Source organism: Onychomys torridus, chromosome 1, assembly GCF_903995425.1.
Source record: "Onychomys torridus chromosome 1, mOncTor1.1, whole genome shotgun sequence".
Lineage (NCBI taxonomy): Eukaryota > Metazoa > Chordata > Mammalia > Rodentia > Cricetidae > Onychomys > Onychomys torridus.
Window position 1 is genome coordinate 61,566,959 of NC_050443.1, and position 26,917 is coordinate 61,593,875.

Consider the following 26,917-nt stretch of genomic DNA (forward strand, 5'->3'; position numbering starts at 1 on the left):
GCATGGGGAAGGGCTTGGACTTACCTCTACTGATGTGCCTTCCCATGGAAGGCCTTGCCTTCTTTTATGGTGGAAAAGGGGGTGGGTTGGGGAAGGGCTGGGGGGAGGAGAAGAGGGGGATCTTTAACTGGTATGTGAAATGAATGAAAAAACTTTCCTAATAAAAAAAAAATGGCTGGCTTGTGCTGTTTCTCTGATCTTTCAGCTTTCATCCCAATACCTGGCTATGCTTTTTTTTTTTTTTTTAAAGTTTAATAAGGCCTTTTAAGACTTGTGTTACAACTGGCAGTTAAAAGTACTAGGTTGGGGATTTAGCCCAGTGGTAGAGCACTTGGGTTCGATCCTCAGCTCAAAAGAAAAGAAGAGAAAAGTACTGGCTGTTCTTGCAGAGGACCCAGGTTCAGTTCCCAGCACCCATATGGTGGCTTCACAACTATCTGCAACTCCAGTTCCAGGGCATCCGATGCCTTCTTCTGACCTCTGTAATTAATACACTGACATGCAAGCAGTAAAATACACACGTAAAATAAAGAAAAAATTAAGGAGTCATAAAAGAGCCAATTACGATGATAAAATTTTGGTTCTCCTGGTGTTGACTCTGAGATGGGAAGTACTTGTAAGCAGACAGGGAGGAAAAGAGGAGTGAGGCGTGATGCTGAGGCAGGCGAGACTGAGAAGGGAACGAGGCTCCACTTGGCAAAGCAGCACCTTGAAAGCTTCAGATCCACCCCTCCCTAAGGACTTATGTGCAGCTGAAAGAGGAGTGACATTTTCTTCAGCAATGGAACCACTGGTAAACCAAGGTGCCCATATCCTGTAAACTATCCAAATGGAACCCATTAGATATCTATCTATCTATCTATCTATCTCTCCCTCTCCCTCTCTCTCTCTCCCCCCCCCCCTCTCTTTCTCTCTCTCACACACAGTCTTAAGAGAAATCTTTCAGGGATGTACAAACAAGCCTCTTAGCTTCCACTATCCCCAAAGGCTAAGAATGTCATCAGATGATATCTAAAGTCCATAGCAGGAATTCCTGGCTTTGCTGTCATCTGCCTCTTAGCATTTCAATCAGCTTGTTTATTTATTTGCTATTTATTTATTCGAGACAGGGTCTCATACCATTTAGCACTGGATGGCCTGAAACTCTCTAAATATACCAGGCTGATCTCAAACTAGTGATCTTCCTGTCTCTGACTCCCAAGTGCTCGGATTAAAGGCATATACCGCTACAACTGGCTATCACTGGTGTATTTTTTAAGTGTCTTAATATATGACTGTCTTCTGTTTTGATGCTATAAAAATTTCATCAAAATGTTACCACATTGAACATGGTATTTTGGGTAACCAGAATTTGCATTCCCAGGCCACGGTCATTCAATACTGGGCTCTAAAATAAAATACTTGTATTTCCTTTTAGGTGAGACTTGTGTTTTTGCATCATCACATAGCACAAAGCAATACGCAAAAAAAAAAAAAAGAAAAAAAGAAAAAGAAGAAAGAAAAAGCGGGGCTGGAGAGATATCTCAGCAGTTAAGAGCACTGAGCATTGTCTGCTCTCCCAGAGGACCCAGGTTCAATTCCCAGGACTCACATGGCAGCTCACAACTCTCTGTAACTCCAGTTCCAGGGGATCTGACACCTTCACACAGACACACATGCAGGAAAAACACCAATGCACATAAGAATAAAAATAATAAAAGAATGTCCAAGAGAGAGAGAGAATGACTAGACTAATGGGATCATATCTAGGGACGCTAAGAAGGATAAGAATGGGCTATGGGGCCGGGCAGTGGTGGCGCTCGCCTTTAATCACAGCACTCAGGAGGCAGAGGCAGGCAGAACTCTGTGAGTTTGAGGCCAGCCTGGGCTACCAAGTGAGTCCCAGGAAAGGCGCAAAAGCTACAGAGAAACCCTGTCTCTAAAAACCAAAAAAAAAAAAAAAAAAAAAAAGAATGGGCTATGGGAACTATGCCTCTACCCAAAGTGCTTTTGTTTTTGTTTTAAATGGATTGGAGAGAGCCAAAAATCAACATGGTAGCCACTATAGATGACTTTACTAATTCACTCCAGTTTATATTCACATTTTACCAGCAACAAATTCTATCTACCTCAGCTGATATACAAACCGTTAGTATCTTGGGGCTCTTGCAAATTAACGTATCAACAGGAACTGTATCTATAAGAAATCTTCTACTATGAGGCCTGACATGGTGGCATATTCCTTTAATCCCAGTACTTGGTTGGGGGCCAGGCAGGCAGATTTCTCTGTGTTCCAGGACAGCCTTGTCTACTACAAGCAAGCTCTAAGCCAGTCAAAGCTACATAGTGAGACCCTGTCTCAAACAACACCAACACCAACACAGAAATCCTCCACTATGGCAACAAGCCTATCTAAATAGAAAATGGCATAACAACCCACACTAGTGGACTCACTTTCTCAAGAGATGGTCAGTCATCCATTTTATGATCCGAACAAAGTTCAGACAAGTTCCTACTAATAGCAACTTCTCCATGTACTAAACATGAAACACATGTCAGAAGTACTCTGGGTAGATAGGAATCTTGCCCTAAATTCTAACAGAGAAAACTAGTTTTGAGGTTAGTGATGTGCATGCAGTAGCAGAGCCAAGTCTGGTATTTCTGACTCCAAGCTCCATCTTCTGAAGTGCATAATTCACTAGCTACATTATAAAGCATTGTCAGGACCTCATGTCTCCCTTTTTTAATGTTCTTGGCACATCTCCCTTTTGTTTGAATCATTGAAGATCATCAACCACAGATGAGCAATCTCACCTACCAGAAGTGTAGGGGACCTAAAAGAGAGGTCTCAAAACTTAGTTATGGCCATTGTAAGAACTCATTAAAATGCACCTTAGACACCACTTGAGAGTAGAGAGACAATCAGAGAGGCAGAGAAACATAGAACCTTGAACAATAAAGAATATAAAAAAAATGACATGTAATATAATACTTTTAGGAAAGTGATGGCCAGAACTAGTTACATGTTGTAAAAGCCTACACTGAACAGAAACAAAGGGAGCTAAGGCCTACTGCTTCAGGCAGATACATGTTTTTAAAAATGCAACACAGTTGCTACAAAAGACATTTCTGGAGCTGGAGAGATGGCTCAGTCATTAAAGGATAAGGTCACACACACACACACACACACACACACACACACACACACAAAAGACATTACTGTATCACTGGGCAAAGGACAAATTTGGAATATAAAAACAACAGTTTAATAAATGAATACATCAGTTTTAAATCACTCAAAGTTCATTACTGTTTTGATATAGACAAAACTAGTTAAACTCACTTTTATTTTTTTAATGGTTGCAAAGAATGTGTATACACAAATACATATAGAGGAAAATGCACAGCTGATAAAGCAAATGGGTGAGAATCAATGTCAACAACAGGGGAAAATCTGAATTAAGCTGGTTTGAGATCTCTTTCAGGCCACAGAATGAGCCAAGGATCTGGAAACTGTGACCCAAAGTCAGATGCCCTCAAGTGACCCGAATGTCCCATTACAGCCCATCCTGGCAAAAGGTCCCAGCTCATTAGTGCCATTTTAGAGTACAAGAGACTAGACCAGCAGTAATATTTTTAGACGGGTTTTCAACTTTCTCTTTCACCCTTCTCTCCATGCCAGGTCCCTGGATTTTCAGCTGAGTCACTGTTGGAATTTTCTGAAGCCTCACTCTCCAAGGGTCTAAAGGTGCCAGATCTGATGGCAGCACTGGCAACAACAGCAGGGACTGGTTGGCATTGGATGCCTGGATTTTGCAAGACACATCTCTCAGCTCAAGCTCACAGCTAAAGTAGGATTAGGAAACTATCATCAAATGCTCTTTATCTAGTAAGAGTAGTCACAGAGATAATCTAGACTAGGAGCCATCATTTCTAGCCTTAGACATAGCTGTGTACTGGAAGTCTTTTTTCCTGTATGTACCCTTAGTTCTGAGGCTGCTTGTAGAGAGTTGAAGCAGATGTGGGTCCAAGAAGTCCATACTCCACATAGAAGCCTAACCCTATTTTGAACGTTGCCCCATAAACACTGTTTGAAAAAGGTTAGGAGAGCAGAGAAAGATGCCAAAGACATTGTGTTATCCCAGGCTGACTGAACCCGTGGATCAATGGGTAGGTCTGAAAATGACACAACACAGGGAATATTCCATTGAACTGGTTAACAAGACAAAAACCAAAGATAAAAATCAAAGAGGGTGAACAGGTTAATCCCATGAGACTTCTAAAAGGGAATTAGAATAGACAGGACATGTCCTCTGGCATCCTTAGCTGAACATCTCACTTGCCCACTGGGCTTCTTCATAAAATGGTCATTAAGAGTCCTTTTTTTCCAGGTCCCTCAGGTAGATTCAAAAAGTCCCTTCACTCTCCTGCTGAGTAATGCTGCACACAGAAGAGTCACAAGGGGAAAGGCAGAAAGACAAATCCAGCGGGTGGGTGGGTAAGCTGATGAACTAAGACCAAAGGTGGAAAGCAAGTGGGAACTGTCTGCTGAGTGCCCTCACTTTAAGAGATTTCATCAAGGGAGCACATCACCTCTGGCTACATAGCCCCTGCGCTACATGAGGTTAACTACGTCTTCTTGTCTAACATATTAAGGTTCTGGTCACAAGAAAGGGGTTTAACAGGAAGAACAAGAGTTTTAGAACAAAAGACACCAGGTTTGGGATGCTGAGCCTGACAATAGGTATGTCACTTTGGGTACTTTGCAACCTCTGTGAGTCTTTTTCATCATCTGTGCAAGCATTAAAATCATGTGATATGCTCAGCATTAAAAAAAATTGATATAAGGCAGCTATTTGTCACTCCATCCACTATCCCAGGATACTGAGGACGCTTCTACAGCCACGATATTCTATTCAAGGATTTTTACTTTGATAGTCATGGTGATTTTCTTTAAAAAAAAAAAAAATTCAAATTCCATTTATTTCCTTTGTTTGTGCCCATGTATACATGTGGTGTAGGTCAGAAAACCATTTTAGGGAGTTGTCTCCTTCTACCATGTGGGTCCCAGGGGTTAAACTCAAGTTGTCAGGCGTGGTAGCAAGCGCCTTTACCTGCTGAGCAATTTTATCAGCCCTAGAGATTCTTAATGGCAATGATTTTATCCTATTCACTGATGCACCTTCAGTGCCCAGAACAGTTCCTGGCATATAGCTGGTGCTTAATGTCTACTAAGTGAATTTATAGTCAAAGTTTTCCATCAAGAGCCCTACTCTCCAACCTCACCCAATGCTCTGTCAAATACTTAAAAGTGGTAAAGATAGTAAGTTGTCAGGCTACAGCATACTGGAGAAAATATCAACAACCAGAGTCTAAGCAATAAGCTTACACCCAGGTTCCACACAGAGTCAATAAGATACCAGGCTGCTTGCAAGTATTAAATCAGATTTTCTGAATCTATCGAACTATCTCCTCCCTTCCTCAAGGAACTGAGAGAGTTGGTTTTCAGATGGAGAGCAGTGTGGGCACTAGGATGTGGGCTGAGTGTTCCTGCGTTACTGGCAAGGGTGCACGATCTGGCACTGCAGCTGGCTGGTGGGAGGGCTCCATCCTACTCTAGGAGATTGCACCCTCATATGGGCTTTCCACGAAGGCACAAAGCTTAGGAAAAGGGGAAGGCTACCACCACAACTCCTGAAGACAAACACAGCATGGAGATGAGGGATGGGTGTGTCTTTTACCTCCAGAAAGCATGAGATACCCATGCTAATCTTGCCCTCACAGCCAGATCATTGCACTGGGGCCAGTCTCAGGTCTTTACAAATTCAGAAGTTCAGACTGCATTCCTTCCCTGATCCACAAAACTATGCAATATTTATCACTAAAGTGCTTGAGATGTAAAGTGAAGAAAAATATTCTCTTTTTCAGACCAGTAGCTGTAAGAGCAGGTTTTTCAGAGGGTAGGGAAGCTGACAGAATTATGCCTAGACCCAACTTCATTAGACAAGGTCCTGCTACATTGTCCAGGTCATTCCTGAACAGACAATCACCTTACTGTTTAGCTGCTACAGCATGCTAAGTCTCAAGATGGACACATCTAAATTTCTAAGGGCCTAAAGCTGTATTTCAGAAACTAACTTTGTAGCTAAGAGAAACAAGAGCCAAAGACGAGCCACACCCCAATCTGATGCCAGCACAAATCAGACACTGATGACCACACATAGGTCCTCATCTCCTGTGTGAACTTTCCTTTTGCTCAGATCCTGTGGGAGTAAAGAAAGGAAAAGGCTTGTTTTAAAGAACAGATAAAAGAATGCACTGTGGCCTCCAAAGCAAAGGATATCCAATAGTGACATATTTCCTGGCCTAGGGAACAGAGAAGTTATCAACCATTCCAAAAAAACTGGAGTTAGATAAAAGGCAGGTAGTGCTCAAGATAACATTACCTTTAAGAGATCCTACCCACAAGCCAATCAAAAAACAAAACAAAACAAAAAAACAAAACCACCTTCCTCTTCCCCAATGCAGTTTACCAAAACAAATGGGCACTGAAATGTCTAACAGACACTAAGAGTCCCAGACTCTGCAAAGCATTCTGAAACAACAACAAACCCCAAACCAAACAAACAAAAAACACCTGTACCAAACAGGGTGGAGGCCAGAAATCAACACAGAGTAGCTTGCTGTCAGGATTGCTGGTCCTAGACTAGGGAGGTTATCTGAAAGGACAGCAGGCTTAGTGTACTCCACTATTAGCAACAACAGCAAAATGGCTACAGGTACCCCAGTCCCCCATTTTCCCCTTTCCTACAGAATCTGCTAATATTTTTGTATTATAACACAACTTATATAAAATAAAATATATTAATTTTGAGTAATATTGTAGCATTTAAGTTCACAGTTCTTCCTGGACAATCATAAGGTTTTCATCTGGCCAATATTCCCCTAAATACCACAAGAAGAGAATAGACATGTAATAGGAAGATCTGAGTAGAAGCAGTATAAAGGTATGTCAAAATTCCCTGTAATTTGTTCCCATTAATCCTACACCAAAAGGACAAGGGATCCTAAAGGGGAGTGGCCCCTCATCCATTAGTTATCTTCAACAAACAAGACAGGGTGGAAGGAGAGGAGAGGACCACCTCCTTCTCTCTGAATCTGAGAGTTATCTTACCCTCCTCTCCCAGCCAGCCCTTTTCCAGGACTGAGGCTCTTAAACTAATGTTAATGCAATCCTAATGTTAATTCAAATAAAATTGCTCAGTTAATCTTCTTTGCTATGACTCAGGGTTACCCAAGCTTCACATATAGCTCTCTAGTTTTAAAACCACTGAACAGAATCTGGTCATCCAGCCATCAGTCCCTTAAGTCCCCTCCCCCACCTAAAAGTGTTTTGCTTCATCATCTCCAAGACAGGTCTGGGCACCAGGGGCTTAGATGAATCTAACCTTGGGGACCCTTGTCAGGGCCACCTCAGGTATAGACTAATAACTCCAGGGAGTTTGTCAGGGCAAGTTAGAAAAGCCGTATCTGCCTTTACCAGCAGCCATCTATCTGTCTTGCAACTCACAGCTACCATCACTTGCAAAATAGCTCTGTGTACCACGTATATAGGGGAGTGGTGCAAAGGGGAATGGAACAACTGTTGCTTTGGTATCTTAGCTCACCACCCCCCCCCCCCCTCCCCCAGCTAGTCACCTTATTCTCTTGCACTCACCCGACTGTGTGCTGCTCTGGGTTGAGGAGTCTGAGTCCTGAGTGCTCCAGGGTCGGTCCCAGCCAGTCAGTCTGAGTGATTGCAGGCCAAGGCACAAGCCATTTGAGTCTGGGAGGCCACGGGGAGATTCTTGCGCAGAGGTGGGGAAAAGCATCCTGCTTGTAACTGTTTCTTCAGAGTCCTGGAAGTCTGTTTTGGAAAGGAGAACAGCAAAACAAACCCCTAGAGTTAAGGGTTGTTGCCCTCAATACTATCAACAATAAATACCACCAATAATAGTTTCCCCCAGGTTCAGAGGCAATACATCCAAGCTGGCTGGATGCTGCAGCTGCTGCCTCTGTACTTTTGGGGGCGTTCAGACAAGAATAGTTGCCATATAGCCCCCTCCCCACACACACCCCTATCCCATCTGCATTACAGACTAGGTAGCATGTGATCGGGCTGCTGATGCTTCCCGCTGCTGCCAGTGACATCAGCCGGCAGAGCCTAGCGATGAGAAGCACCGCATCATCTCTCACAGAACGGGGGAGGAGCGGGGAGGACGACTGGGAGGAGACTTGCCTCCAAGGGAAGAGCACAGGAGCTACTTGGAATAGTCCGGTGCAGTATGGCTAAGTCAGGGTTGTGAGGCAGGCACAGCGCTCCCCTCCAGTCTTGGCAACGGTAGCCAGGTGGCCCTCTGGCACACTGAAGTCTGCTCTGCTGAAAGCAAAGCTAAAGGCAAAGCAATGTGGACTGCTTGCTTGCACTGCTCTGCCCTCCTGCCACTCCCTCTCCCTCTGCTCTCCACCTCAAATCCCCAACCGCTCTAGTCCTGGACTCTGTCCAGCTGCTGGCTCAAGCCCTGGCTTTGCAGCCCAATGTGAAGCTTCCCAATCCTCCTAACAAAAATAAATAAGTAAATAAATATGATCTATGCCCTCCCTCCAAATGGCTCTGAGCAGCACCTTGACACAGCAGTGTTTACTACTGAGGAATGGGATAACCATCACAAAAACAGTGTGTATCTGGACCCTTGGGAACAACACCTGGTGCTCTGGGATTGTCTGGAGCAGCTTATCACAGGAAAAGGGGGGCAACTTTGGCAGGGGTGGGGGTGTGGAATTTATCAAGCAGTTCCAGGTACAGCTCACAGGACCTGGCCCACAACTCACATATCAGAGGGAGATCTAGATAATCCATTTTACCCAGGATCCCCTATACACCAAAAGGACAGATATTAACCACAAGTGGACACAAGGGCCCAGCTCTTCCTTTCCCTCTTGCAACTAAAGGAACAGACAGAGGAAACACTCCCAAAGTAGTATCTGACAAACAAATCACAATTTAAGAGAAACAATTTCAGAATTATTGTTATGCTCAGTCAGTAGTCAATACTCAGGTGCTCACATCATCTGTCTGTATTTGTCTTTTCAGGATCCCTCAGGGTGATGGCTGGCATGCTATGAACACCACTGACACCTTCAACTGCTGGGCTTGCTTCAGAGGTACTGCCCAGGATGAAGAAACTCTTTCAATGACCCCTCCCTCCCCATCTCTACCAGCTACAGCAACAAAATTCAACTTTCTGAGCTTCTGTCATTTCCTCTTTCCCAATGTTTCCTCCCATATCAAACTTTTCCAAATGTCTCCTTTCTCATAAGGAACAAAGCTGCTTCCACCTCTGCCAGGCTGGCTGGCAGCATTCCATCTGCCTCGTCTCTCCCTTGTTGCAAGGAAAAGCAAGCAGGTGATAGGAAACATCCCAACCTGGAACTGATCCTGGCAGTCTGAGCCAGTTAAGACAGTGCTGTTAACACAGGATGTCTAGTCCCAGCCTTCTGCAGCAAGCTCTGAGTGTACTCAGACAAAGGCCCTGGAGGGTGTCTCTGTGGGAGGGACTCCTTCCTTTGGAGGATTTTTAAAAGCTGTTGCTGGGTCATCCATCCATCTACATTATTCCTGTCTGGCTGTAGATACCCTGCTTGCTCCCTGTCTGTGTGTCAAATCTGTATTCTCATCACTGTACAGGCTGAGCAAGAATGGACCCATACTAGAGCTGTCCCCACTCCAAATGCTGCCCTCCTGCTACCTATGCCCACCCTTCCTCCAAGCTAAGGCTATACTTTTAAATTAACTCATGTTTTTATTACAAAAATAAAATTTTTCCTTTTAAGCCATCCAAACCTGGGTCAGTGAGATGGCCAGCAAACCTGATGACCTGAGTTCACTTTCCAAGACCCATAAGGTAGAAAGAGAAATAACTCATGCAGTTGTCCTCTGATCTCCACATATGTGCCCTGATATGCACATGCATGAATGAACACACACAAATATGATAAAGGTACAAACAGACTGCAAGAAAACATCAGGTTGAGTTTTCTGGAGATATTCAAATATGGGTAAATGCTATAAATTATATAAATGGACTCAAGGACAAAAATCACCTGGTCATCTCAATGGATGAAGAAAAGGCATTGACAATATCCAACATCCCTTCATGTTAACAGTCCTCTACTACCTCTACCTCTACTGCTGTTAGGCATATACTCAAAGGACTCCCTATCTTCCTATAGTAAATCATGCACGTCCATGTTCACTGTAGCTCTGTCCACAATAGTTATAAAATGGAATCAGCCTAGATGTCCATCAACTGATGAACAGATAGTGAAAATGGGGTATATATATGCTGAATTTTATATAAATTTTATATAAGTTTTATTCAGCTAGAAATAAAAGCATACAATTTTCAGGGAAAATGGAGGGGAAAATAGACTAAATGAGAAAACCCAAGCCTAGAAGGTCAAATGCTGCAACTTCTCTTTCACGTGTGGTTCCTAGATTCAAAGTTTTAGATTTGAATGTTGAATTTGGAGTGTTTGTAGAGGCCACTAGAAAGGGATAGAAAGGGCTTAAGAGAAGGGATGGAAAGGGGCTGTAAGAGGTAACGGTATGACAGCAGAACACATGTGATATCAAAGTTGGAGGGAAATACTAAAAAAGTCTAAGTGAGGATATGGGTGGGATAGGGGAGTAGAAGGTTTGGGGAGGGGTAACCAGAGTTAAGGATGTCTGGTACACTCTAGAAACCTACTACTTTGTAAGATATTATCTGTCTCAGTCAGTGTTCTATTGCTGTGAAGAGACACCGTGACCAAGACAACTCTTATAAAAGAGAGCATTTCATTGGGGGCTTGCTTACAGACTTAGTTAGTCCACTATCATCATGGCAGAAAGCATGGCAGCAGACAGGAGTGTGCTGAAGTAGTAGCTGAGGCCAGCATCTAGTAATCCTGATCACAGGCAGAGAAAGAAAGCCATTGGGCCTGGCTTGGGCTTTTGAAACCAACAAGGCCACACCTCCTAATCTTTTTTTTAAAATGTATTTAATTTTTATTTATGTAAGAGTGCTCTGCATGTACACCTGTATGCCAGAAGGGGACACCAGATCTTATTACAGATGGTTATCAGCTATCATGTGGTTGCCGGAATTGAACTCAGGACCTCTGAAAAAGCAGCCAGCCAGTGCTCTTACCTGCTGAGTCATCTCTCTCCAGCCCCTCCTAATCTTTCTAATCCTTTCAGACTGCTGTACTCCCCAGTGACCAAGCATTCACATATAGAGCCTCTGGGGGTCCTTCTTACTCAAACCTCCGCAATTCTTTAAGGTTAGCTTTATTTTACGTGTGTGGATGTTTTGTGTGCATATGTGTGTGCCTGGTGCCACAAGAGGTCAGAAGAGGGCGTGAGAGCCTCTGGAACTGGAGTTAGGGTTTGTTGTTTTTCCCTATGTGGGTGCTGGGACTCGAACACAAGTCATTTGAAAGAGCAATCAGTGCTCTAAATCCATGAGTCATCTCTCCAGTCTTGGGAACCCACTACTTTGTAAGCTAAATTAAAAATGTAATAAAAAAAAAAAAAGGAGTTGGAACACATGGGTAGACTATGCTTCTACTAAAGACATGAGTTATTAAATGAAAATCTTGGTGCATGTCAACACTTTCTTACCAGTTATTGGTCAAGTAGGCCCCCAAAACAACATAGACTATTGCCAATGCTCTTGGTTGCCCACCATAACTAGGTAATATAATACTCTCTTGCTGAAAATACAACACACTTTGGTTGCAGCAGTACATACAGAAGTCAAGTTGGAACTGACCTGAAAACTTCTCACTAGCTAGCCTTCACAGTGCTTCAGAGTACCATGCAAGCCACTAGGGGAAAAAAGTCATCAATGGTCTTACCCAGCAGTGAATCCCAAATACTGTAAACCTGTTCTGAAGCTCATGGTTTGAGAGGTCATGAGTTCTAGGAGAGAATCCACTAATGTGTTACTAAATGGACATGCAATCAAACTGCTTTCTTTCTTTCTTTTTTTTTGGTTTTTCGAGGCAGGGTTTCTCTGTGTAGCTTTGCGCCTTTCCTGGAACTCGCTTTGTAGACCAGGCTGGCCTCAAACTCACAGAGATCCGCCTGGCTCTGCCTCCCGAGTGCTGGGATTAAAGGCGTGTGCCACCAATGCCCAGCTTCAAACTGCTTTCTAAATATTATGTTTATAGTGCTACTCTCAACCTTGACCAGAGAATCTTCTGTAGTGCACAGCAGTTAATGCAAAGACTCATAAACAAGTCCAAATGCTGGGCCCTAAATGGGATATCTACATAATACTCCCTTCTCAAGGTTCAGGAACACCAAAGAAAGAATTTAAGTCAGAAAATGGAAAGCAGTCCTGTGAAATGTTTCCTGGACATGACAGGACTGCTGACTAATGAACTCACTGAAATTAAGGCTACTCTCAAACAACAGCAAGCCAACAAGACTAGTTACTACTCCAGGAGGCAGGACTCAGTGATTTACAGGAAGGGAAAAAAACAAAAGACATGAAAGTGTGAAGGGGATGTGCTGGAGCATGTCCTGGAGTAGTAAGAAGTTTGCCATGGATATGCACATACATGTATGAAATTTTCAACTAAAAGAAAAGAACTTCAAAAACACAAAATAAGCCAGACATGATGATGCAATCATTGAATCCCAGCACTCAGGAGGCAGAAGCAAGTGGATGTGAGTTTGAGACTGGACTGGTCTACATAGTGAATTCCAGGATAGACAGGGCTACACAGAGAGACCCTGTCTCAAAAAACAAACAAAAGACTTGAAATAAATAAAATACAGTCAACATTTAAAAATAATCCATATCTTGCCTCCCTCTCTCTGCTAACTGAAAGGATCTATTTGTCCAGAAGCAGCCATTCCCTTCCATGTCTAAAATTACAGAACCTATGTATATATAGATAGTTTGCACCTCAGGCAAAGAAGTGTACTCAACAGCTACACTCTTGTTACTCAGTAAGGTGGGTCAGTAATTTCAGCAAATCTATATACCATCAGCATTACCAGGAGCCTGTTTAAATACTAGAGTTCAGGACCCAACTGAAACCTATGGAACTGAGCTACATTTTAATAAGATTTCCAGTTATGATGTATGCAGCACATGAAAATCTGGGCAGTACTGATAAACAGAACTACTACCTTCTCACCCTAAAAGACCTCAGCCATGAGCAAGGGGTCCTGTAAATCTACCAAAGATCCTATTGGTTATATGAACCCAGAGCCTAAAGAGTTACATGTGGCAAAATTTTAGCCCCATCCCCAGAAGTCTCACTTCTCTTCAGACACTCATTAACCCACTGTTTCTTCCACATAAAGGTGTTTACCAACTGTGGTAGTTTGAATGTAACTGGCCCCCATAAACTCATACACAGTGGCACTATTAGAGGTGTGGCTTTGCTGGAGTAGATCTGGCCTTGTTGGAAGAAGTGTGTCACTGTGGGGTGATCAAAGTCTCCTTTGCTCAAGCTATACTCAGTGTGACATTCAGTTCACTTCCTGTTGCCTGCAGATCAAGATACAAGACTCAGCTCCTTCTCCAGTACCATGTCTGTCTACATGCTGCCATGTCCTGCCATGATGATAACAGACTAAACCTTTCAACTGTAAGCCACCTCAATTAAATGTTTTCTATTATAGGATTTGCTGTGGTCATGGTGTCTCTTCACAGCAATAGAAACCCTAACCAAGATACTACCACTATAGGATTCTTTCACTAGATTTAAAAAAAAATGAAGGCTAGACCGGGTATAGTGGTATACAACCTTAATTCCAGCACTTTAGAGGCAGAAGCAGGTGGATCTCTGAGTATGAGGCCAACCTGGTCTATAGAGTAAGTTCTAGGACAGCCATGGCTACCCAGAGAAACCCTGTCTTTAAAAAAAAAAAAAAAAGGAAGTCATACCCAGAGATCAAGCAGCTTTAATAGATTGACAGATCTTGCTTACTCATCAGATGATCTACTACCATGTGACCTTATCACAATACTCTTTCAGAATATTTATCTGTAAAGTGGTAACAAGAGGAGCTATCCTTTCAGATGCTTTGTGCAAACTAAAGAAATTATCTAGTTCAGTGTCTAGCATAAAGTATTTTACCCCTATATTGACCATATAGCTGATTACCCACACCAGGGGGCTTAAAAGGAAATGGGGGATATTAATACTACTATGGCTGTGACTTTCAAAATGATCTGTGTGAGATAAACTGAGAGACATGATCACTCTACTCACATTTTACTTAGCCTCTTTTCTAGCTGTTCCCTGATCTTGTCTCTGGAAACTTTCATCTCATATTAGGAGGAAAGCTGAGCACCTAGGACCATGTTGATGCCTGGGGGCCATGCTGTTGGGGAGTGTGAGGGGTTCATCTGAGGGGCCCATGCTACCACCCAGGCCATGGTGGCATCTGGGTCCACGGTGATGTCTATGGCTGATGTTAGCACAGGGATCATTGGAAGTATGCTGTGCTGAGCCAGCCCTGCCCTTCACTGGCCGTGGGATGGTTGGTTCTGTCCCTTGCTGGATATTGCAGCAGGCCAACTGGCCCTACCTCTCAGGAGAGAGCTCTCTCATCCCCAACTCCCCACCCTCAGAAAAGATGACTCCGTCCCTCACCATAGGTGTGCACCTCATCTGGAAAGCATACTAGAGCTGATCCTGTGGTCAGGAACACAGATGAGCCATTCCTGAAGGCATGAGAGTTGACCCCGTCCCTCCTCTTCTGCCATGCGGTGGCATGGGTGAGGGAAAGATGCCTTGCCCCCTTCCCCATTACCACCTGTGGCAGGTAAGAGAGCTGGCCCTGGGTCACAAGAGTAGGAGAGCTAGCCCTGACCCACACCAACTGCACTGCTCTGAGAAAGCAGCCTTTGCTTCCTGTATGGGCAGCACACTAGAGCTGACTATTGTCCAGGATACAGGTGAGCCAGTCCTGAAGACATGAGAGCAGAAGAGCGGACCCTGTCCTCCTCCTTGAATGCCCTCTACAACAAGAGGGAGAGAGGGCCCTGCACCTTGCCTGGGCAAAACATTAGAGCTGACTCTGGAGATATGAGTAAGTGGGACCAGATCTGAGGGCCAGGAATGGGTCACCTCTTTTGGAGTTTTTGGCCAATGAGATACTCAAATATTACATATAGGCTATTGTTAATGCTCTTGATTACCCTTCAGAGCTTGACAGTAAAACACCATATACTTGAATCACAGAACACAGAGAAATCAAGCTGGTACTTACCTGAAAGCTTCATCCTTACTGGCTAGCTTTCATAGTGTTGGAAGGTTCTATGCATGTTACTAGAGTTAAAAAGCAATCACCAATCTTACCCAGCTGTGAATCATATGAGCCACAATGTCAAGACATGCTTACCAGTGCAATAGTATCACAAATATTATGGAAGCAACCAGTAATTTTCTGATTGAACTGAAGTCCCACTCCACAAGTTGAAGCTCATATCTAACACCATTATAGGGGCCTAGAATCTGTGGTTATACAAGTCATAGGCCATAGAAGAGAAACCTATGCTATCATACAGCTAAGTAGACACAGTATTAAATTCTAATGACTTGCCATTGTACACATAGATTACTGCATTTGTGGACCTTCATCTGAGAAGCTTCTTTGTGCAGTATATGGTGATTGACATAGAGACCTTCAACTGATCAATGTATAGAGAAAAAAAGGATTAAAGAATGCTCAACCATAAACAAGACATCTACATCACCCTTTTCTCCAAAAGCTCAAGGATCCTTGTGGAAGAGGGATGGGGAGTTTTTAAGAGCCAGAGGTAGTAGAGAACTACTGTTGTCTGGAGACAGCAGGGCAATTGGCTACAAGAATTCACAGCAGTTGACAAAACATGAACAAGACCTCTTCAAGCTCAGGCCAGACAAAATTTCAACATGGACAGGTGAGATGAACATGAAGCCCCCACCTCTAGCAGAGGAGCTATTGGCAACTGAGAGCTGCCTAGGAGATGGAGAGTTAGCTTTAAGGGTGAAGCCCCTGGTAAACTCCCTTCAGTAAAGTCCACACATACAAGAGCATATAGGCAATACAAATAATACTTGATAGCTTTAAAGGTGGGCGGATAGATGGGTTGGAGAAGGAGGATGAATCTGGGAGAAGTCAAGAGGTGACCAAAATACACTGCACAAAAATTCTCAAAATAATAAAAATTATTTTTAAAAATTCTGTAAGTTAATACAGTTGTATTTCTAAGAACTTCTTTGGCTCTTTTAAGTTGGAGTTAGCTGTGTCAACCTAGGCTGGCCTGGGGCTCACAAAGATCCTCCCAATTTAGGTCAACTTCTAGGCTACAGATGTATGTCAAAAGGATAGACCTAAAATTTGCATTTATAATTAACTCTAAGGTAATATTAGTGCTAACTACAATTTGAGTAGTGAAGGTTTTATAGTAACTCCACTCTAAATCTGATTTGCAGGGCAGGTGAGATGGCTCAGTTTATATAAATTGAATTTGCTTTTAACTTCTATCCCAGATTCTCACTCCCCAGTAACTCATTTTATCCTTACTTCAGTACTTCTTTTTTCATGGTAGCCAAGCTTCTAAACAATACTCTCAATGGTTCACTAAGATCAAAATCAATCTTCAGGCTCTGATTACTTTTTAACCTTCTCCCACACTGTTCACCAAATGTAAAAGTTATTTGCAACTCCCTAGAAATTCATACTCAAGAGAAGTATTTATTGCTAATCTTAGTGCTAATAGGTAGAAGAGTTCAAAAGATAGACAATGCATGATAGCTAGAATAGTCAAAGTACTGCCTTAAACATTAAGCTATACAGTAATCTATGTTATTAGGGATCATGTGTAACAAGCACATTAAGCTTCTTTTGTATCATTGAATGACTTTAATCAATTGCTCTTAATAATCTCCAATAAATTCTGTAAATTATTTCACACTAGTTTCTATTAATAATCCTTAAAATAGACAGCAGGACAGTTTTTACCCCATTTTAGTAAATCTCAACGAGAAGTGGACTCTACACTATACTGTCTAGGGTACAATATGCACGTGTTCACACCACAGCACATGTACAGGAGGAGGAGGAGGACAACTTCCAGTGCTGCCTCTCCCCTTCCACTCTGTTTGCAATAGGTTCTCTCCACAGGCTAGCTGACCTGCATGTTCTGCTGACCCAAAGACCTTTGTCTCCCATCTCCCAGTAGGGCATAGGAACTTTTATGTGGGTTCTGTGGATTTGAATGCACTAAGGTTGTCAGACTTGCACAGCAAACATTTTACCCACTGAGCCATCTCTAGCCCATGATCCTTTCATTCTTGATCACAATTCACCAGCCTGTGCCTTAATGTCAATAAATTCCACCTTCTTGATGATAGGAGCCAAATTTTTCTGTAGTTTTCACCTACCCCAAATGGCCAATATATTTATCCTGAAAACTCAATTCCATTATGCCAAGGGTCATTCTTATAGTCTTCATTCATGTAGACATCCTTATAAAATCTAGGGTCAAAGTCTGGTCCACACTGAATTTCCTTTCGTAAATCTTCCTTAAAAGGAAGATTTGTACAGAGGGTTATAGTCATTGCCTGGGTGAATTCTTCATAATGTCTCCAAGTTTTATGTGAAGAAACACTCTGGGATTCCTGACTAGCTCATTATCATTGCCCTTCTTGTGGGTGGCAAGTTCACAGACCTTTGTAGTTTTCATCTTAACGTGGTTTTCTTTGTCTGTTCTAATCTTATGGCAGAGAAAACCATCTTTTCTCCCCTACAATTTTGAATCCCTCTCACCTCAGGAGTCTTATGGGATATGTCACATAACCTATGAACACTCCATATGACTATCAATGACCTTTTTAGGTCTCACCTCTGAGCTCAAGGTACCAGCAGGGTTTCGATAGTCATTAAACATTCAGCCGAACCATGTTTAGTTTAAAATCTCTATACCAACATAACCTTGGGACTGGTTGCAGAGGGAGGAGGGAGTTGCCAATCAGTACAAAATCTGCTACTGTAGAGGAGGGATACATCAACAGCAGCAGTGTTTTGGTGCCACAGAAGAACTTTGAAGGCTACATGGATTAGATGCCAGGCTCATCAGTGAGGAGAGGTTTTTATTCATACTTTAGGGAGTCTGAAGTTGATATTCAAGTGACCATTCTCTGGAGCATCTAAGGCCTATCTACAGAATTAAAAAACCTCCCTAGGTAGAACATCCAAAGTTTACTTTTCTGTTGCTTCTTGTATCTGACATCCTACCCTTTAGAGGTACAGTGGATAGTAACTGCTGGCAATCTGATACAGACTACATAGATAGTACATCTAAGGACTGCCTAAAGCAGAATTTTGAGTGAGCAGAATGTAATGTTATTTACAGTCTAGTGCTCTTTTAGGACATGGGCTCTAAACCAGTAGATCCTGAGTTTATGAGGCATTTCTATCGAATGGTATCACTTCACTTATTGTCAAAGCAAGCATAAACCACTTAAAATTGGATAATGAAATAAATTCAGGAACATAAAGTTAAAATATTTTCAGAGCAAGTTCATGGAGGGCTGCTGCCAGATGCTAGTGGATTTGATGATATGCCTGGAGTGGAGCCTGAGTCAGGTGGACCCCAAAGAGGAAGTGGAGGCCAATGATGAAATAGCAACATGTCCTTATGATTAAAATCATCACATACCTAAATCATTGCTAGCAAAGCACATGGAATCTTCCAGAGTGAAGAAACTGGGCTTTGTCAAAGAAGAAGATGAATGTATAATCCTGTTTTTGTCTTTTTCCTTTTTCTTTTTAAAAAATGTTTATTTTTATTTTATGTGCATTGATACTTCACCTGCATGTATGTTTGTGTGAGGGTATCAGATCTTGGAGTTACAGGTAATTGTGGGCTGCCATGTGGGCACTGGGAATTGAACCCGGGACCTCTGGAAGAATAGTCAGTGCTCTTAACCTGAGCCATCCCTCCAGCCCCCTCCTTTTTCTATGAGAAGAAAAAAGTTACTCTGGATAAGTAGTCACAGTTCCAGACAACTCAAAGAGCTAGAATTGAAGTTGAAAAAGACAGTGACTGTTATAGTCAAATAATCAGAGACTATAACCTTCAGTGCCTGTTGAAGTTTCTCTGAATCACAAATGGTCTGTCTATGACTTTCTTTTTGCCCTTCATGATTTTGTCATTGAGGAGACAAAGAAAAAGCACTCTGGTTCTCAAGTCATTAAACATGACAGTGATCTGTTTGTAGACTTGGCTGCTAAAGTCAATCAAGATAATGGCCAAAATAGTTCAATATCTTACCTGAAATCCTTGCAGAAGTGAAAATAATAAAAGAAGTCACCAGTCCTATAGAGCTAAGAATGTTCACATGGAAAGAAGAACAGGAAAAAGCAGATGCTGCTGCTGAAAAGAATGAAGGCCATCCATGGTAGATTCACAAAAGTCTAGCGGGAGTTATTTGGCTAGTGAGATGTTGACAGCTTATGACATAGAAGGGTTCTGAATAGAAGTCCACACAAATGAAAAGAAATTAAGATAAAAATTCTAAGTCAAGAAGAGTGATGGAGAAAGATATAGCCATAAAAGAAAGCAAAAACAGACAAATATTTCTGAAAGTATTAATTATGTTTATAGCATAACCAATAATATGCTAATGTTTTAACTATAATCTTTACATAAGAGGAAGTGGCTATTATGACCATGTAATGTTCATTATTTTAATAAATATTTATTTTCAAAATTTTTCTCTAGTAAAATGTGAAAGTATATATAAAGTATTTTTGGTATCTATGATGAGAAGATGTTAAAAAGATAACAAGTCTCTTTAGCTCTTAACAGTAGTTGAGTAGTAATCTTATTACTGAAGTTAATGGTAAAAGGATCCCAGGGAGATCGTATCCTTGGGTGTCACTGCAGCTGAAAATAATGAATACTGATTTTACCATAACAAAAAAAATAGCCTGGAAAAAGACACACATAGACAGAATGTCACAAATGATATGTGCCATGAGAATGACTGAAGTAGAAAATCTGCTATTATGACTTATTTTGCAGTTAGTAACAAGAAAAGACCACTTACTAAGGGCACTTTGGCACAAATGGAAAAGAGAGCATGTAGTTAACATGAAGATAAACGTGTTTTATTAGACAAATAGCAAAGTTGAAAGTTTCTGAAGCTAAGCTCCAACAGTGCAATGATCAAATGAAAACTAATTTGAAAGCATAGCAAGTAGAATTGGATGAGAAATGTCAGTTTCAGAAAGAGAAAGCAACCCCGAAGCCCAACAACATATTGTTAACTCTGACAAATATGTTTAGGCTTTATTCCTAACAATGAATTTAAAAGCATGACAAAATCATTTTGTTCTTGTTCTTGATAGTGATTAAGGTGCTTAGAAAATATCTAAGGTGTAGTGTACTTAGAAAGTTAACAATTCTAAGTTAAGTACCTTTCCACATTCTCTTGCTCGTTTAATTGGAAAAAAGAAGTCTTCAGTTTAATTCACGAGAACATTTTACTGTTGTATAAATATGCTCTGGCAGTTTGGTTGTTTATAGGATATTCTAAAATAAAAGGACTCTGGAATGTTTTCATTTAAGATAATTTCCATAATATGAAGCAAACCGTAGTTCTTCCCTATAATTGTAATATAAAAGTTCCTTCAATGGAGCATATACAATAATGTAATTTACTCTATAAAAGTTTATCTTTTTTATAGCTCCATTGTTTAAAACTATAAATGGAAAAAAGCCCAAGTTTACATGGCACCTAGAACTTTTCTATAACATTTTGTTTGCTTGTTTTAGATCCTTTATAATATTATTCTCATTTATTTCCTTCTTTAACCAGAATCCAATAATTGATTCACATTTTTATCAATTTTAACTTAGACATTTTCCATATACTGACCCTGGTAAAATATAATATAGAGCCAAAAAAGAAAACTCTCTAACTCCTCTTCTTACACATTTGTTAGTAGTGGGGAAAATGCATTCATAGATTATAAAAACTGAGATGTTAACAGGCAATCTTGCTTTTACTTATGTTGTTTATCTTACTAAAAGTGAGAATTGTAAACTCCTAAAGAGAAAAAAATCACTATTCTATATTTTTCAGCACTCATATCTACTGTGGTCTGTATTTTTCTTATTTATAATATAAGAAAATCACATGATGAACAATGGTTATATACCACCTTCACATACTAGGAGATTGTATATTGTCAAAAGGTTATTTCCTATCATATTAGTAGTCAGTATAGGCACAAATGCCTGCTTGCCTGTAAGCAACTCATTGGCAAAAGACTTTTTATAAATGGGAGCAGAAAAATGGGAAAATGAGCCTAGATGTCATGCTCCATACTATATACAAAAATTATCTGGGTCTCAAACACCTAACCATGAAATTTAAGTGTAACTATGAACCTGGTAGGGGCTGGAGGCTTTGGAGACGGAAAGCTTTTTTTTTTTCCAATTTTCATAGTGCTGGGGATTGAGACCAGTGTTCACACATGTTAAGCAAGCATTCTACCATTGAACTCTATCTCCAGCCCAAAGACATGTAAGGCATAGAATGCAATGATCATTTGAGAAGTTTTTGATAAGTTATATGTTATCAAAATTAAATATTTCTGATCAAGACACTACAAGAACAAATAGGTAAGCCATAAAATGTGAAAATCTACAACTTTATATAACAAATAGCTAATGTGTGGAGTATACAAGGAATCTCAGAGGTAAAAATTTCCTAACTTTAAAAAGGCTCCAGGGGGGGCTGGAGAGGTGGCTCAGAGGTTAAGCACTGGCTGTTCTTCCAGAGGTCCCTGAGTTCAATCCCCAGCAACCACATGGTGGCTCACAACCATCTATAAAGAGATCTGGCATGTAGACAGAACACTGTATTTGTAATAAATAAATAAATCTTTTTAAAAAGGCGCCAGATCTGCAAAGCTCTCCAGAAAGATTACAAACAGCCAATAAGGACTTAAAAGAAACACTTGGCTTCATTAGCAATCAAAGAAATTCAAGTTACACAATGGAGCTTGAGGACATACCTACTATACTATTCAGAGCACATTTTGCCAGCATTTGATTATTATCTGCCAGAATTTCCATTTTGGAAACAACCACTTTGGAAAAAGGTTGCAACTTCTTTTAAGATTAAACACACAAGCTGGGCACTGGTGGTACACGATTTTAATCCCTGCACTGGGAGGCAGAGGCAAGTGGATCTCTGTGAATTTTAGGCCAACCTGGTATACAGAGGGAGTTCCAGAACAGCCAAGGCTACCCAGAAAAATTCTGTCTTAAAAAAAAAAAATTAAACACACACATTACCCAGAAAATCTACTCTTGAGAAATTCAACTGAGAGGAATAAAAAGTATATATTCCTCCAACTTATAAAGGATGTACAGAATGGTAACAGCTTTACTTATAATGGCCCAAATCTGGCTATAGTCCAAGTGAAGATGAAACAAAACATAGTATTTTAATATAGTGCAATATCATTTACTAATAAAAGTATACAATGCTGACATAGAAAAGAACGGAAGTCTATGAATGCTCAACAGTTAATGGTACACACTGAATATTCAAGGGTGAACTATATATTCCTATCTATAGCTTACTTTGGACTGAATCATAAAAATAAGACATATCACAAATGGCTAGAGGAGTAAACAGCTGTGTGACACAATGAATATGATATATGCTCATCAAATCTTGATGGTAGATATTACAGGTACCCACTCATTTTGTAATTCTTTCAACTTTCTTGTGTGAGTGAAATATTCAGAATAAAATGCTTAGAAACTAAAGACTGAACTAACTGGCTTAACAGTAAGAACTGATTTTATTAAATAAGGTTTTATTATAGATTTCTGTATAATATATTAAAATCTATAGGCTGCAGATTTTGATAAAAACCTGCTTAACCTGAGTGATAAAAATCATTTTAAAAACAGACAGTATTTTAATTTCCCCAAAGTCTTTAGACGTATCTAGTAAAACAAGGTAATCCTAAATGAAAAGATAAACAGTCATCTGAAATTTCAAAGCAGCACTTTGGCATACTTTCAAGAAAATGAGTTAACATCAGAAGATGGAAAGATCTCCTGTTTGTGGATCAGCAGGATTAATATCATGAGAATGGCCATCCTACCAATAGTAATCCACAGATTGAATCCAATCCCTACTGAAATCCCAACACAATTCTTTCCCAAACTTGAAAGGATGATGATGTGTAACAGTTTCTTCCAAGATTGAAACTTTCCATCCAGCAGGGAAGCTCCTTGACAGGAAGGTAAACAACTCAAAATAGCTTTAGGAAGTCCCTGAAACTGACTGGATTCACTAGGCCCCTCCCTGCCAGAGTAAGCAATACAAACTGAGAGTCCCTCTCAGAAGAATAGAACTAAGCTGCAAAGACAAAACTAAGACCAGACCAACTGCCTGGAAGAAGCAGAACCAGCTGGGCTGCCTGGAAGAGGTTTATACCAAGCGAGTCACTTGGAAAGAATACTCTCCAATCTGTTAAGCTGCTTGCAAGCTGTGCAGTGTGCTCCAGGTTCTCAGCTTTTGTGAACTATCACCTATGCTGGTGTTATTGAACTCATAAGCAAGAGAAAAGACTTTCTGAACAGGACACCAATAGCACAGGCACTAAAACAAGCTATTAATAAATGAAGACCTCATGAAACTGAAAAGCTTCTGTATGGCAAAAGACATCATTCAGAAAAAGTGATGGGCTACAGAATGAGGAAAGATTTTTACCAATTACACATCCAATAAATGGTTAGTATCTAAAACTATATAAGAACTAAAAAAAAAAAAAAATTGGACATCAAGAAAACAACCCACTGAGTGGTGGTGGTGGATGCTTTTGGTCCCATTATTTGGGAGGCAGAGGCAGGCAGATCTGAGTTCAAGACCAGCCTGGTCTACAGAGTGAGTTCCAGGACAGACAGTACTACACAGAGAAACCCTGTCTTGGAAAAAAAAATCAAATCAAAACAAAAACTCAATTAAAAAAATTGATACAAAACTTTGCAAAGAGCTTTCAAAAGATGAAACACTAATGGCTGAGGAATACTTCAAGAAATGTTCAACATTCTTGTCATCAGGAAATGCAAATTAAAAGTACAGAGATCTTATACCAGTCAGAATGGTCAAGATCAATTAAACAAATGATAGCTCATGGTGGCAAAGATGTAAGAAAGGGGAACACAGATTTATTGCTGGTGGGAGTGTAAACTTGTACAGCCACTATGAAAATTGGTGTGACAGTTCCAGGAGGCTGGGAATAGCTCTATTCTCAAGATCCAGCTGTATCACATTTTTGGGCATGTTCTCAAAGGACTCTACATCCCACTCCACAGATACATGCTCAGCCATATTCACTGCTGTTCTAGAATATCCAGAAAATGCAAATGACCTAATGTCTTATGAATGAATAATAATGTCTTATGAATGAATGGATAATAAAAATGTGGTACATACATATACTCTATGAAATACTATTCAGCTATAAAGAAATATGAAACCATGAACTTCGCTAGTAAATGGATGGAACGAGAAAAGATCATATTGAGTGAGGTATCTCAGACCCCAAAAGGCAGATATTATGTGTTTTGTTACATATGTATATTAGCTTTTGAGCTTTGATATGTGTGTACAATCCAAATAATCACAGAGGTTAGTTATCTCTGGTAAGAGATTTGGGGAGAAGAGAGGATCTCCCAAGGAAGGAGAAATAGAATATACTGTTGTGGAGAGTGAAAGGGGTAAACTAGATTGGGAGAATAAAAATAGAGGATGGAATTTGGTGAAGACAACAAACAATAAAAACCATTTGAAAAATCATATGGAAACCTACTACTGTAAGAAGCTTCATGAAATATATACATATAGGAAAGGGGGGGATTAAACACTTAAGTTTGCAAGCACTTAACCTACGGAGCTATCCCCAAAGTACCCATCTTTTTATGGTGTGTGTGTGTGTGTGTGTGTGTGTGTACACACATAGACACCCATGGAGTCCAGAAGACAGCATCAGATCCCCTGAAGCTGGAGTTACAGGCTGCTGTGAGCCAGCTTACATGGGTTCTGGGAACAAAACTTGAGTCTTCTACAAGAGCAGATGTGCTTTAACCACTGAGCAATCTCCAGGCCTCCTGCCTTTTAAAAATGGGTTACTAGTGATCAAACCCGGGCCTCATATGTGCTAATAACACCACATTCTACACTATTAAGCTACACCTACTATTTTTTAAACAGATAGGTTTCCAATCTATTATCTCAAATCCAATGGATGAATTTTCACTAAATTAAATGTACAAGGGGTATCCTGTATTAGAAATTTTCATTGTGGTAAAATATACCCAATATAAAACTTAACCATTTGAACCATTTTAAGTGTACAATTTATCTTTTTAGTAACTATCACTACAGTCCACTTGCAGAACTTTTTCATTCCACTAAAACCTATGTCATTTAACAATAATTTACTACCAACCTCTCCCAGGCTTTTGATAGGTGTTATTTTACTCTCTTTATTCTAGGAATGCCATGTACATGAGTGGAATCACATAAATTATCCCTTGAGTTATTTTTCTTAGCATAATGTTTTCAAGTTTAATTCATGTTGTAACATGTATCAAACCATCCTCCTTGTTAGAGCTTTTAATATTCACTTTGTTTTATACTTCCTTCTGTTATCCATTTGTCTTCCAGTGGTTACCTAATCTATGCTTTGGTCATTATGGAAAGGAACATTTATCTACAGTGTTCAAGTTCCTACTTTCAAATCTTTAGGGCAGTGGGTTCTCAACCTTCTTAATGCTGCAACCCCTTAATACAATTCTTCTTGTTGTAGTGACCCCTTCAACCATAAAATTATTTTTATTGCTATATCATAGCTAATCTTGCTACTGATATGCAACCCCTCTGAAAGGGTCATTTGACCCCCTAGAGGAGTCACAACTCACAGATTGAGAAGCACTGCTTTAGAGGCATTTTCCTAGATGTAGAGTTTCTGGGCCACATGATGAATAATTCTATGTTTAGCTTTTATGGAGCACCATACATTCTCCACAGTAGTTGTACAATATTACACTTTCAACCAGCAATGCACAAGTCTAATTTCTCTACATCATCATCATCAATTTATATTTTGGAGTTTCCTATTGTTTATAGTGTCCACCCTAATGGGTATAAATTGCTAACTAATTGTTAAGTACATCTGCAGGGGTTGAAAAAATGTACTTAACAATTTCTCTATATAGTCCTGGCTGTCCTAGAACTTGCTCTGTAGACTAGGTTGGCCTCAAACCCACAAGAGATCTACCTGTTTCTGCCTCCCAAGTTCTGAGATTAAAAGCATGCACCATCACTGCCTGGCTGTGAAGTATATTTTTGAGTTAAGTTCTACATAAACATTTGGAGACAAGGATCATGTAGTTTATGAATCTCCAAGACCATGCTGTTAGAAAATCTCTCATATGCCTGTTTATTTGTTGAACTGTTTTTCTCTTTATGGCATTAAATTGGTCCAAAAGGCAAATAGCATCTTCTTGTAGGATTCTACTTCACTAGTCATACTGATAGTCTATATGTGGGCATACTGGTCCATTTTGTTACTATAATTAAATGTCTGAGGCTAGTTACTTTATAAAGGAAAAGGCTTATTTAGCGTATGGTTCTGGAGGTTTAAGGGCATGAAATTAGCCTAGCTCTGGTGATACCTTACTGTGGACAATGTCATGGTCAAAAGGAATATAAGAAACATAGATCACCTGGTGAGTTCAAAAGATAAGAGAGAGAGAGAGAAAAGGGAAGGCTCACAACAATCTTCTCAAAAAACTAATTCATA

General features: G+C 40.5%; 1 protein-coding gene and 1 pseudogene across 2 annotated transcripts in view; one reads left to right on the top strand and one right to left on the bottom strand.

The window, feature by feature from the left end:
• Nucleotides 1-26,917, bottom strand: part of Cpeb1 (cytoplasmic polyadenylation element binding protein 1) — a 92,172-nt gene that overhangs the window by 19,375 nt on the left and 45,880 nt on the right. For both annotated transcript variants that reach the window (XM_036186686.1, XM_036186685.1), the window contains exon 3: nucleotides 7,697-7,885. In XM_036186686.1, the coding sequence (XP_036042579.1) occupies nucleotides 7,697-7,885 (189 nt within the window). The remainder of the gene's footprint in view (nucleotides 1-7,696; nucleotides 7,886-26,917) is intronic.
• On the top strand, nucleotides 18,599-19,551 carry LOC118586243 (annotated as a pseudogene).